Here is a 14,344-nt window from a genome sequence, read left to right on the forward strand (position 1 = left end):
AAATTCATAAATAAAAGAAGGAAAAAAAATAATAAAACAAAAAAACACCAACTAATAAATTGAAAAACAGTTGTGACAAAGTAGTCAATTATTCTACAGCAACACGTCATTAGAAAGAATAAAGTAAGATTAGACCACGAGAAAATATTTGATTGTCAATGTCCAAAGAAAACAGATTACATTTAGATCTAGATACTCAGCGCAAAATCAAGCTTAAATTCAAAGATAGAAATTGAGACAATTTTTTTAAAAATACTGACAGGAAACCGTGTATTTAAAATGGTGTTTCATAATAGAGATAAAAATAATTATAAAATTACAATTCAGTGAAATTTATTTTTCCTTTGAACATGCTTGAGCGGTGAAAAGAGTTGATTTATATCATTATTTTTTATTATGACTGTCTATAAACAATCTTAATATTGTCTATAAAACGTACCTATAATTAAGTAGCTAAAACACAACGCCAACTCATCCTCGTACCACAGGAGAAGACTATCTTGGTTGTGACGGTATTGGACTGTGGTTTCTTGGTATGTAAGTCATCTAAGTTAACGTCCTTTGCATTTAGTTAGTCAGCGGACGGCAAAACAAATATTATGTACTTCATTAAGATCTGAGGTCTTGGTACTGATGTTGGTATCGACTAATACCCATTTCTATCAATTCACCTTTAACCTTTGCCTTTACCTTGTTTTTTCATTTCTTGATTGAACTGTTTGTGACAGATTGAGATAAGACTAATAGTCATAGACTAAGGTATCTATCTATCAATATATTATATGTCTATTTTAATTCAAGTCGCAATAACGTTCTATTGTTTGTTTCATAGCTCAGAATGTTTTTAGTACATAGGTACTCTAGCATGACAAAAGATCGTTGCAAGACAGCGTTCATCAAGATATGAAGTGAGTAGAAAAGTGCCAGAAGACAATATAGAGAATAAAAAAAAATTTTTTTTTCGCGGCGGTGGTGGGGTTTGAACCTGCGACCTTATTGGTACGACAACTCCGCCTGGCAGGTGAGAGCGTGGCTCTACCGTGTGAGCTATCCACGAACACAAAAATATTCGTTTCAAACTCAAAGTCATTTCTAGATCCCTCTCTCACCCACTTCTTGAGACCGCCAATTCGTTCACCACCATCGCGAAGTAATTTGGACCAGCAGTTAAGCTTAATAGCCAATATTCTCATCACAAACATATAACATAGAAACGATTGAGACATTGAGTATGCTCCGGTGTATGGGGTGAATTTTTAATTCAGAAAAGTGAGTGGAGCAGGCACTTATGTTGGTAACAACAAGATATGAAGTGAGTAGAAAAGTGCCAGAAGACAATAGAGAATAAAAATTTTTTTTTTTTTTTTCGCGGCGGTGGTGGGGTTTGAACCTGCGACCTTATTGGTACGACAACTCCGCCTGGCAGGTGAGAGCGTGGCTCTACCGTGTGAGCTATCCACGAACACAAAAATATTCGTTTCAAACTCAAAGTCATTTCTAGATCCCTCTCTCACCCAGTTCTTGAGACCGCCGATTCGTTCACCACCATCGCGAAGTAATTTTGACCAGCAGTTAAGCTTAATAGCCAATATTCTCATCACAAACATATAACATAGAAACGATTGAGACATTGAGTATGCTCCGGTGTATGGGGTGAATTTTTAATTCAGAAAAGTGAGTGGAGCAGGCACTTATGTTGGTAACAACAAGATATGAAGTGAGTAGAAAAGTGCCAGAAGACAATAGAGAATAAAAAATTTTTTTTTTTTTTTTCGCGGCGGTGGTGGGGTTTGAACCTGCGACCTTATTGGTACGACAACTCCGCCTGGCAGGTGAGAGCGTGGCTCTACCGTGTGAGCTATCCACGAACACAAAAATATTCGTTTCAAACTCAAAGTCATTTCTAGATCCCTCTCTCACCCACTTCTTGAGACCGCCGATTCGTTCACCACCATCGCGAAGTAATTTTGACCAGCAGTTAAGCTTAATAGCCAATATTCTCATCACAAACATATAACATAGAAACGATTGAGACATTGAGTATGCTCCGGTGTATGGGGTGAATTTTTAATTCAGAAAAGTGAGTGGAGCAGGCACTTATGTTGGTAACAACAAGATATGAAGTGAGTAGAAAAGTGCCAGAAGACAATAGAGAATAAAATTTTTTTTTTTTTTTTCCGCGGCGGTGGTGGGGTTTGAACCTGCGACCTTATTGGTACGACAACTCCGCCTGGCAGGTGAGAGCGTGGCTCTACCGTGTGAGCTATCCACGAACACAAAAATATTCGTTTCAAACTCAAAGTCATTTCTAGATCCCTCTCTCACCCACTTCTTAAGACCGCCGATTCGTTCACCACCATCGCGAAGTAATTTTGACCAGCAGTTAAGCTTAATAGCCAATATTCTCATCACAAACATATAACATAGAAACGATTGAGACATTGAGTATGCTCCGGTGTATGGGGTGAATTTTTAATTCAGAAAAGTGAGTGGAGCAGGCACTTATGTTGGTAACAACAAGATATGAAGTGAGTAGAAAAGTGCCAGAAGACAATAGAGAATAAAAATTTTTTTTTTTTTTTTTTCGCGGCGGTGGTGGGGTTTGAACCTGCGACCTTATTGGTACGACAACTCCGCCTGGCAGGTGAGAGCGTGGCTCTACCATGTGAGCTATCCACGAACACAAAAATATTCGTTTCAAACTCAAAGTCATTTCTAGATCCCTCTCTCACCCACTTCTTGAGACCGCCGATTCGTTCACCACCATCGCGAAGTAATTTTGACCAGCAGTTAAGCTTAATAGCCAATATTCTCATCACAAACATATAACATTTTTTATTCTCTATTGTCTTCTGGAGTCTGATTCATGGAGCGGGACTACGACGATAGTCCTAGACTAAATCCGTTGTCTCAGACTAAAAGGCGTTGTAAGATATTCATGAAGCCGGAATACGCGAAGTCTTAGACTAAACGAGGGACTAAACAGGTGAAATTTACACCCGCGATTTAGCAGGCGTAAATATCGTAGTCTGGGACTAAATTTCAAGATCATATGTCCTCTACGCTGGGGAAAGTAATTGTACAGCGATTAGAACAAGAATACCCGACAGTTTTTGATTTTATATTTATTTATTAATTTATTTATTTTTTTATTTATTTATTTTTTTTTTTTTGTTTTGTTTATTTTCTTTTCTTTACTTTTCTCGAAGATTCGACAATCGCACATACACTCCTCATCATGCCCATTCAAAACACTCTGCAGGGACTCCTCCTCCCCCCCCCCCCCCCCCCCCCCCCAACCACAGTTCATATAACTTCCTCCTCCTCCTCCCCCCCTCCCCACTACCTACCTACCACTACTACGCTGTGCTGCTGTGACTGCTGCTCTTCACTATCTCCTTACTCTACTATTACTACAACTACTACTACCACTACTACTACTTCACTACCATACTACTGCTGACTACTACTACTACACTTCTACAACAACAACAACAATCTACTACTACTACACTACTCTACTAACTAACTACTACTACTACTACTACTACTACTACTACTACTACTTCTAGTCTACTACTACTACTACTACTACTACTACTACATACTACTACTACACTACTACTAACTAATACTAATACTACTATTACAACTACTACCATTACTACTACTACTACTACTACTACTACTACTACTACTACTACTACTACAACTACTACTACTACTACTACTACTACTACTACTACTACTACTACTACTACTACTACTACTACTACTACTACTATTATTACATTTCTTTTATGTCTTTTATCGTCCATTATTTTCTAGAAATTTCACGTCTCTCACTGGCCTTATCATTTCTATCACACCGCGCTAACGATTCGTTCACACTCCAACCATCGTTGAGTACAGACGATGCAATTTATACTGCATTTCATCTTATTTGTTTTCAACGTTTATTTGTTTATTGTTGAACCGACGAAGGGTTTGTACCCGAAACGCCCATTGTCTGTATTGTTTCCACCGATTCCTCTCCAACATCACTCTTTCGTTAGTATTTTCGGGACCCCATGCTTCAGGCAGCGCCCACCGCTCTCAACTTAGAACAATGCTACACCGTGGATAAGAATCATTTAAGTGCCATCATTATTTATATTTACTAAAAACATTACACATACACACACACACATTCTCAAACAATTTTTACCCCCCTAAACTTGTCTCGCACTATTTTTATTTGTGGGGAAAAAAACAAAAAAAAAAAAAAACGATCAAAACAAACACGAAGAAGAAATAGATATGATTTCTGTGCCACTTCGTATGACGCATGCGCAGCTGGAAAAGTAACACATTTCTATGACGTTTTGTGATACGTTTCCGAGGAATCCCCAGTTAAAAATAGATTGACCTCTGTAGTCTGAGACTTCGCAAGCGTAGTCAGAGACTTGATAGTCAGGGACGAAGTCTGACTCCATGAATAGCATACTTTCCGTAGTCTCTGACTTCCCAAAGTCTTAGACTACAAAGTCTCAGACTTTGCTATAGTCTGAGACTACCATAGTCCCGCTCCCTGAATCAGACCCCTGGCACTTTCCTACTCACTTGGCTATTAAGCTTAACTGCTGGTCAAAATTACTTCGCGATGGTGTGAACGAATCGGCGGTCTCAAGAAGTGGGTGAGAGAGGGATCTAGAAATGACTTTGAGTTTGAAACGAATATTTTTGTGTTCGTGGATAGCTCACACGGTAGAGCCACGCTCTCACCTGCCAGGCGGAGTTGTCGTACCAATAAGGTCGCAGGTTCAAACCCCACCACCGCCGCGAAAAAAAAAAAAATTTTTTATTCTCTATTGTCTTCTGGCACTTTTCTACTCACTTCATATCTTGTTGTTACCAACATAAGTGCCTGCTCCACTCACTTTTCTGAATTAAAAATTCACCCCATACACCGGAGCATACTCAATGTCTCAATCGTTTCTATGTTATATGTTTGTGATGAGAATATTGGCTATTAAGCTTAACTGCTGGTCAAAATTACTTCGCGATGGTGGTGAACGAATCGGCGGTCTCAAGAAGTGGGTGAGAGAGGGATCTAGAAATGACTTTGAGTTTGAAACGAATATTTTTGTGTTCGTGGATAGCTCACACGGTAGAGCCACGCTCTCACCTGCCAGGCGGAGTTGTCGTACCAATAAGGTCGCAGGTTCAAACCCCACCACCGCCGCGAAAAAAAAAAAAAAAATTTTTATTCTCTATTGTCTTCTGGCACTTTTCTACTCACTTCATATCTTGTTGTTACCAACATAAGTGCCTGCTCCACTCACTTTTCTGAATTAAAAATTCACCCCATACACCGGAGCATACTCAATGTCTCAATCGTTTCTATGTTATATGTTTGTGATGAGAATATTGGCTATTAAGCTTAACTGCTGGTCAAAATTACTTCGCGATGGTGGTGAACGAATCGGCGGTCTCAAGAAGTGGGTGAGAGAGGGATCTAGAAATGACTTTGAGTTTGAAACGAATATTTTTGTGTTCGTGGATAGCTCACACGGTAGAGCCACGCTCTCACCTGCCAGGCGGAGTTGTCGTACCAATAAGGTCGCAGGTTCAAACCCCACCACCGCCGCGAAAAAAAAAAAAAAAAAAAAAAAAATTTTATTCTCTATTGTCTTCTGGCACTTTTCTATTCACTTCATATCTTGTTGTTACCAACATAAGTGCCTGCTCCACTCACTTTTCTGAATTAAAAAAGACAGCGTTCATCACATTGTTTGTGATTCACATGTCAGTAGAGTTAGATACTCTTCTTAACACATTGAACTTGAGCTTGAACATACTCACATACTCCTACTTAGTTACTTACTACTACACTCATACCCTGGCCTGACCCTACTACTCTGCTCTTGTTACTTATTCACCTTATTCGTTATTTTTATTCTTAGTCTAGTATTGGTCTCAGTACTATCCAATCCTATCCTATACTATAGTCATAGTCTAGGCCCCTACTTTATTTCACGACGTGAATTATTGATTTTCGTCCCGAAATGCCATCCGTCATCCTCACTCATACTCATACCATACTCATTCATAAATCATAAATCAAAATGGGTTTCATGGCAAAATTATTGTGGAAATGAAAGGACTGTGGCTATTCGGACTCGAGCATAGTTTGTGTTTTTTTGTTTGTTTTTGTTTGTTTTTGTTTTAATTATTGATAATTATATGAAATTAATCCAAATGAAAATAACAGTAACAGTAATAACAACAGGTAGTCTAAACCTGCTTTTTTTAAACGAGAAAGTCCAGTCAGACATTTTAAAAAAGAAAAGAGTTAAAACCCTTCAACAAAAGGAACAAGAAAGTCAGTCAAAGTAACTGTGATCTGAAGGAAAAGCTTTTCTAACAACTTAACACAATTTCCAAACAAAATCAGTACAAGATAATACATATTTATACTGACAGTATCAGTATTTGTAATATTCAGGTAACTATCCTTCTACAGTCCCGAAGTAGGGGTAACATCTGAGTCTGATATGGGTGAAACAGAATTTTTCTGAACTCGTCTTCTGCTTCTATCAGTTCTGTACTGTCCTCTGCCCACTGCCCGCACTGTATTCCCACCTTTGCACATACACATCGAAGTCCAAATAGCCAGGAGAGACATTTTGTTTATCTAAGTGTCTAAGTCTAGAGAGAGACCATGATCGTATTTGGGGGTCAGAAGGCTAAAATTTTGGTCTCCCTATTTTAAAAAGGCCATTTAAAAGCATGGTCTTCCTGTCCCCTGCCAAAAAGACCATGATTGTTGTCTCCCTAGCCAAACTGGCTGATTTTGGCTCGGGAGACCATTATCACGGTCCCCCTCGCCGCTACCTATTATTATAATGATTTAAATTTAATCACATGTATCAGCGTGATGTCATCACAATGGTGGTGCCATGAGCAGAATGAAGGTGACTTCCCACAGCATTTTATAATTGTTTTCAGATCACCAGTTGGGTAATTATAGTTCTCACTAAAATATATCAATCAGACTATAAATGTTTAAGCTGAAACCATCCGTTTTTACTTTCATTGTTTGCAAAAACCCGATGCCATGGAACCATTCTTTATTTCTTTCCATGTTTTTATTTGTCTTGTTATGTTGGTCAATTCATGCTAACAAATTATTAATTCCATTTGATAACAGATACATTTAATTTTTTGGAAAAAGTGGCTTGGTTAAATGCTGTTTTGAAATTGTTCTGAGTCAGTTTTTATTCTGTAATCTACAGGGAGGCAAACCTTTCAACTCGAATTTCATTCAAAACGCTTGCTAGTGGTCTGTTTCTAAAGACACTGACGTTTCCAGTTTGTTTTGCAAGACTCGATTTTCAATTTCAATCAATGCTGACATGCCATCTGAAAGATACACAGTTCTTGTTACTGGTAAGTTGGAAATATTTTCAAAATAACTAGTAAAACTTTTCTACAGCCCTAGTGATGAGTATAAGTTACAGTTTAGTCTGCGGGACCAAAATATGAGAATTGTCAACAACTGACAACAAAATTGACAACAAAATTCACATCACTAGTCATCAAAGAATAAAGGCAGCCAATATTGATTTGTTTTTGTTAAAAAACGTGGTTCATAATTATCTTATCTGATCTCTAAGGTTTACAATAAAGTAAGAATTTTTTTCAAATGTAAGTAAAAAAATTTTTTTTAAATAAAAATATTGAGCTTTATATAGCGCAATATGTGCTCAAAGCACTTAACAAGGGGTCAACAGCAACATTTAACATGTAGGACGGAACATAACACCTGTTAGGCGATATTACAATTTTTCCGACGGGGTGTTAACGGCGAGCTACTCATTTTACAACTGAGTACGATGAGAGAACATGGATAAAGAGCCATTTCCAAGGACTCAACTATGCACCGAGCGCGAGGCTCAAACCCAGGACCTTCCGATCCGAAAGCGAGTGTCATACCACAAGACCACATAGCGGCAACATAGTAACCAACCAAAAATCATACATATTGCTTTACAAAAAATCCAATTCAAACCTTTTGTCTACTTGAACTTAGATGAAGTGCCTCACATCTGTCGGGTTATTTATGATCAAGCAATGCAAGATATGTCTACATCTGTGTAGACAAAATATTGAAATAAATCATGTCATTTGCAAATAATAAGAGATCTCACCCATTACGTGCTCCATTCCATGTGATGTCAGATGGTCAAAAAGAAAATTACCTTTAGGGCTGAAGGAGTGAAGGGGGGGAGGGGGGGGGGTAACTTGAATTATCTGGTTCCTACTCTCCAGGATCCCCTCTTACCCCTCCACTGTACTGCTGAGCCAAGCTGCCCCTACTTTCATTTAATTTGTATGGGTGATCATCATGCCAAAGTCCCTTATCTACACGTATATCAGTCTTACCAACAGTAAAAGCTATCCTATTGCTATTGTAGTTGTAGTACTGTCAATACCAATTGCTACACTTTTCATGTGTGCGATTGTGATGCTTGTTGATAAATAAACATGCATTTTTGCTTTTTATTTTAGAGTTTTCGTTATTCCCGGTCTCTAAATCCCTTTTTCTTAAATATATAATAAATTCACTTTATTCATTCCTAAGGAGAAATTTTTCTTTTGGATTTATTCTAAGGGAAGACTGGAATAACCCAGGTGTCAGCCGCAGTGCAGCACTGCAAAGTGACTTGCCTCACAGTGCGGTGGGTAGTTGAACTCAGTAGCCTCAGATACGAAACAAAGACCATACCGCTGAGCCATGATGTCCCATCTTGTTATATGACTTGTTATAACAAGTCTATTACAAGTCTATAATACAATAGAGAAATAGGGGGGGGGGGTACGGGATATGAAAAATTCTCGTTAATTCCGAGCTCTTCTTATTTCTGATCCGTTAAGCACTATTGTATATGTTTCTTATTTTCCTTTGTTGCATGTTATGTTCTCTATCCAATTACCTTATATCTGGTGATTATGTACTGCTTTTCGTTTGGAATTGTTTTTATTTTTATATCAAGAAAAAACATTTGGAGTGAAACAGAATGTTGACTGTAATCCATTAAAATTTTCTTTTCACATCACAGGCTTTGGACCATTTGACCACTATGAAGTGAATCCGAGTTGGTTAGCAGTCCAAGAGTTGGCCAAAATTGGTCTTGACGATCAGAATGTTGACCTGGTGATTTATAACATGCCTGTGATCTATGGTGATGTCAAAAATACTGTGGTGAAGCTGTGGGAGAAACATGATCCTGTGGTATTGCTTTACAGTTATTTTTTAATAAATATATAAAATTTTTCTTTTATTGGAAGCCTTTCTTAGTTCTAGAAATGAGAAAGACACGGCTCTTATCTAATACAATGTTGTCAAAACCAAAATAGTTATAATCTAGATTGGCCATTCTAGATTTACTTCGTCTTATATACTCACTAGAAATTTAAGAAATATGAAGCTAATTTGCCAGTGACACTAAAAACCAAAACTAAATTAAAGCGCTTTGGAGACAGATTTGTTTCACTAAATTTAGCATCACACTTGAATTCCCTCCTAAACAATTTTAAGACTGTCTAGTAATACAGTATTGCACTTTCCCATAAATGCTTAAATATGCATCTTTAAAACATTTACTTTAAAACATTGTCACCTTCTGAAATTATAATTTCATTGTAAATATTACATAGTTATATGGATATTTGTATGATTTTAAAGGGCATAGATATGTGGAGGTGACATATGAAGTGTGACTCTATGGTGACTTCTAACTTAGTAAAATGCTTTGAGGTTTCAAAACAAATGTACAGTGTGTTTTTGTTTTTTTTATTATTGACACATTTCAGATTTGAATAACTCGAGATCTATATAAGATGTCATCAAACATGTTTTTCTTGCCATATGTGAAGAATTTATTAAAGTTTTGATTGATATAAGTTTGGATTACTATGTTGTAAACCAAATTGATGTCGTTGCACCTGTTCTTGAGTTATTCAAACCTGAAATTCTGAAAGGTGTCAACACAAACACTCTGTAAATTACGATTCATTTTAAAATTACCCTCTCCAGTGTTAAAACTTATAGCAATCAAAACTTAACAAATTCTGCACCTATGGCAAAAAACGTTTGGTGAAACCTTACATAGCTTTGGAGTTATCAAACCTGAAATGTGTCAATAATAAAAAAAGAAACACACTGTACATTAGTACTATAACTTAAGTAACTCATACTTTTAGATTAAATCTTAAGAATTTACTTAAGTTCTCTTTCTCTAGCGTCCCATCCAAAGGGTATCAAGCAATTGCTCTGTTTCGTTGAGAATGGTGGGGGCTGTCTGAATCCTGGGATCATGAAAATACTAACGTAGAGTGAAAATGGAGAGGAATATTGCATTTTTTATTTTATTTGTTTTCCATATTAATTTGTTTATTTTAGTGCTGACGAAGGGTTTGCACCTGAAACATCCATTGTCTGTATTGTTTCCAACTGAAGCCTCTCCATCATCACTCTTTCGTTGTGGTATGACACTTGCCTTTGGACTGAAAGGTCAAGGTTTGAATACCACTCTTAGCAGTACCTAGTTGAGTTCTTGAAAAAGGGTCTTTACTCACATTCTCTAATTGCACTCAGGTTTAGAATGAGTACCTGGTCGTTAACAGCGTTATTTATGAAAAAAAAAATCATATTAATCGCCTAACGGGCATCATGTCTCATCTTGACACGTTAAGTGTTGCCTTTGGCTAGGACCTCTTGTAAAGTGCTTTGAGCATATTTAGTGGATATTGCACCATATAATTTCTCAAGGAAGCACGCTTAGAGCCTTCTAAATGCTTGTTTTGGTTGGGGGTTTTTAAAATATGTTTTTGACAAGTCGTTCTCTTTTTCTAATCATATATTTTCTCTCACTCTTGTCATGAATGATCAAGCTTACAATACATGTGGGTGTGTCAAGATTTGCATCAGAGCTGACTCTAGAACAACAGGCATTCAACAAAGGCTATGTTCTGCCTGACATAAAAGGATCAGCCCCTACCACTCAGACATGTTTAGAAGATTGCTGTGAGGATGTCATTAGGTCATGCCTCGATATGAACCAAGTAAGCCAGGATGTCAATGAAGCTGGGATCAAGATTAAAGCTGTGGTGTCACAAGATCCTGCAAGGTTAGTATAATATCATCAGTTTTTACTTTCATATATATATATATATATATATATATATATATATATATATATATATATATATATATATATATATATATATATATATATATATATATATATATATATATATATATATATATATTGGCCAACTCAAAGTCAATCCATTCAACTTTCATCAATAACTAGAGTTTATAGATTTTCTCTAGTTCGTTTTTTCTTAGATTTTTTTTGGTTTGTTTGTTTTTTTCTTTTTTTTTCTTTTTTTTTTTTTTGTTGTTGTTGATTTTTTTTTTTTGTTTGGTATTGGTTGCATGCTGTTGATTGAATATGGATCTGACTCAAACACAAATACGCTTGATTTGAAAAAATCACAGGAAATATCCTGTGATTTTTTTTCCTATCCCTCAGTCTTGAGGGTGTAATAATAGATTGTCACAAATCCATAGCCTGAGCTTTCTAGCACTAGCTATTTAAATAGCTGAAAAACATTAGTCTGAATTCCCTACAAATTGCAGTACAGAATTCGTATTTATCATATATGCCGAATTTGTGTTGGAACAACAAAGAGTTGTATTATCTAAGACTTCAATATGACCAGTGATGTTTTTTTACTCATTTGTTAAATGATTCATTGATGATATTGTTGATAGATAAAATTGTATTTTGCATATCAAAGACATTTAAAGGTTTCCTAAATTAAGCCCTTAACCGTGCTATGTTATGTTATTTTAACAACTAAACTCTCCCAAAACTTTCAACGTGTAAAAAAGTAGACCTGCATTTACTTAACTGACTAGCATGGCAAGTAAAAAAGTGAGACAATTTAAGATTAAATTTCTTTTGTTATTTCCCTGGCTTCCAAGAAAAAAACTTTGTCAAACATAACATTTTCAAATTATATATTTGGATGAATGTCGGTGAAAAGAAAATGCTTTCATGTCTCTTTTTTCTATTTACCTCATTACAGCACTCACTGTATTCTAGCATGTCTTTGGGAGAAGCCAAAAATCTTGCTAGAATCCAAGTGTTCCGAAATTTGATAATTATAGGGGGTGATGACTTATCATGAAGATAAATTTAGGTCACCAGTTTGCACCTCCCATAGTGGGCAGGGAGGTACTGACTGTGTCTTCTACCTACCTATATCTGTTTTCCTACATGCTTTCTATCTTTGTCTTGGAATGAGATTATTTGGTTTTGTCCAGACCCTGGTCGGAAACCCTGGCTGGGAGGGAAACAGTCAAATGTTTAGTTAGAGTTTTGGGAGATGATATTTTTTTCCTTGTAAATCATCTCTCTGTTATGTATTAGTACATTTGTTATTTTGAATGTATAATGGAAGCATTTGTGTATTCCTCTTTTTTGGATTTTGTGCTTATGTCCGGATGAGACTTTAGGTGATCTCAAACTAAGTACATTGGTGATATGCTCTTTGAATCTACATCTGATCCCTATTTGTTTCCATTTCCCCTTTGTCTTACTTTTTCTTGGGTGCTTTAATTGTAATTCTATAACTTTTTACTATCCCATTTTCTTCCTTTTTACTGGCGCTGATATAACCTAAATGTGTTGCAAGCGCCGTAAAACCCTTAAAAACAAAAACAGGTCACCAGCTTGCCATATTGCACAGTGTCATGGAATTCAGCATGTACTGTACTGTTTTTAAATCAAAGTTGAAAGTAAATGTATAATTCACAACAAAATTGTGCATATAGAATGAAATTTTTATTATTTCTGATTATTATTCTGTATTGTATTTTCCATCCTCCAGATACCTGTGTGGTTTCATTTACTTTCTTTCCTTGCATAAAAACAGAGAGTGCTCTGCCTTTATACATGTGCCTCCTTTAAACTTTTATGCACCGTTGGAAGTGGCAGAAGGTCTTAAAGTTGCAATCAAGTCAATGCTCAAACAAGTCAAGTAGTAAACGACCTTATCATCAGTATTATTATTATTGTGTTATGAAACTATTGCTATTTTTTTTTTCATTTCTCATCTGCTACTTTTTTTATCCATTCGTTAAACATTCATTTTCTCCCCTTTGAATTTAAGCGTCCATCCGCTCCTCCCCACTTGTTTAACATATCCCTCCCTCTCTCTCTACTCCTTTTTTCTTCACCTTTCCTCTCTCTCTCTCTCTCTCTCTCTCCTCTCTCTCTCTCTCTCTCTCTCTCTCTCTCTCTCTCTCTCTTCTCTCTCTCTCTCTCTCTCTCTCTCTCTCTCTCTCTCTCTCTCTCTCTATTTATCCATAACTGGACACATACCATCTTGTAAACCTATCTAGAAAGATTTTTTTAACAAAACTTGGGTAACCAAAGGTAATAATGATGATTTTTTTTTTTCAGTATTTCTAGTCGAATTGCTATTCTATAAACTAAATCTAGTCAGACTACTAAGGCAAATAGCTTGTCTTGTTTCATAATTATGATAAAAAATATTGACGTGTAAAGAAGACCTATTATAAATAGAGACGCATGGGGGGGATTTATCTACGCAACTCAAGTATGTAAAATTTAAAATTTGATGCCAATTTGGGGGGGGGGGGTTGTTATTTCTAGATGATATACCATATTCTAAAGGTAAATTTTGTAAAAGATTCTGACACAATTATAATAGGTGGTTCAAATTACTAGCGAATTACAAGATTGCATATGTTACATTTCAATTATAACAAATATTTTTATTTTTTATGCCTCACGATGATTATGACTAACACTACACCACAAGCGGGTTTTGACTGGGTCAGTAAAAGATCCTCCAAGGCAAGGAAGACCGCGTGTAAACCACGGCCCATACTGTTGAAGATATTATTCACATGCACGAGAAAGGCTCATTGAAAATAGCCTCTGCTCAGGAATTAAAGTGTTGCAGAGGACATTATGCTACGTTAACTTCTAAAGGCAGGTCGGCAAGACATTCGGTTGTTAGGCCGATGCTGACTGACCAGCAACTCCTGAATCGTTCACAACTGGGTCACGCCCACAAACGATGGACTCAAAATCAAATGGTAACAGTTGACTGAATGCTCAAACATAAATCCAATAAGTGCAACCACACGCCATTCCTTTATCAACAACTCTGGCAATAATATTTGACATTTTGGCCCATGACAATCTCCCACCCAATACACCACCCAGAGCTTCATCGTAGGGACATTTGTTGAAACTTT

The 14,344-nt window shown here is 36.6% G+C and overlaps 1 protein-coding gene across 1 annotated transcript; it reads left to right on the top strand.

The window, feature by feature from the left end:
- The first annotated feature begins 671 nt into the window (after positions 1-671).
- LOC144966308 (pyroglutamyl-peptidase 1-like) lies at positions 672-13,158 on the top strand. The gene is made up of 5 exons (XM_078902545.1): positions 672-759; positions 7,278-7,431; positions 9,105-9,277; positions 10,939-11,174; positions 12,946-13,158. The coding sequence occupies exons 2-5, from the start codon at positions 7,398-7,400 to the stop codon at positions 13,097-13,099; spliced, it is 597 nt and encodes a 198-aa protein (XP_078758671.1). The 5' UTR covers positions 672-759; positions 7,278-7,397; the 3' UTR covers positions 13,100-13,158.
- Positions 13,159-14,344: the final 1,186 nt, after the last annotated feature.

Source organism: Berghia stephanieae, chromosome 2, assembly GCF_034508935.2.
Source record: "Berghia stephanieae isolate SIO BIC M18660-M18661 chromosome 2, UCSD_Bste_1.3, whole genome shotgun sequence".
Classification (NCBI taxonomy): domain Eukaryota; kingdom Metazoa; phylum Mollusca; class Gastropoda; order Nudibranchia; family Aeolidiidae; genus Berghia; species Berghia stephanieae.

Coding starts and splice junctions, on each gene's coding strand:
- LOC144966308 (XM_078902545.1), top strand. CDS start 7,398: ATGCCATCTGAAAGATACACAGTTCTTGTTACTG. Junction 7,432..9,104: donor ATACACAGTTCTTGTTACTG/GTAAGTTGGAAA, acceptor TTCACATCACAG/GCTTTGGACCATTTGACCAC. Junction 9,278..10,938: donor GGGAGAAACATGATCCTGTG/GTATTGCTTTAC, acceptor TGAATGATCAAG/CTTACAATACATGTGGGTGT.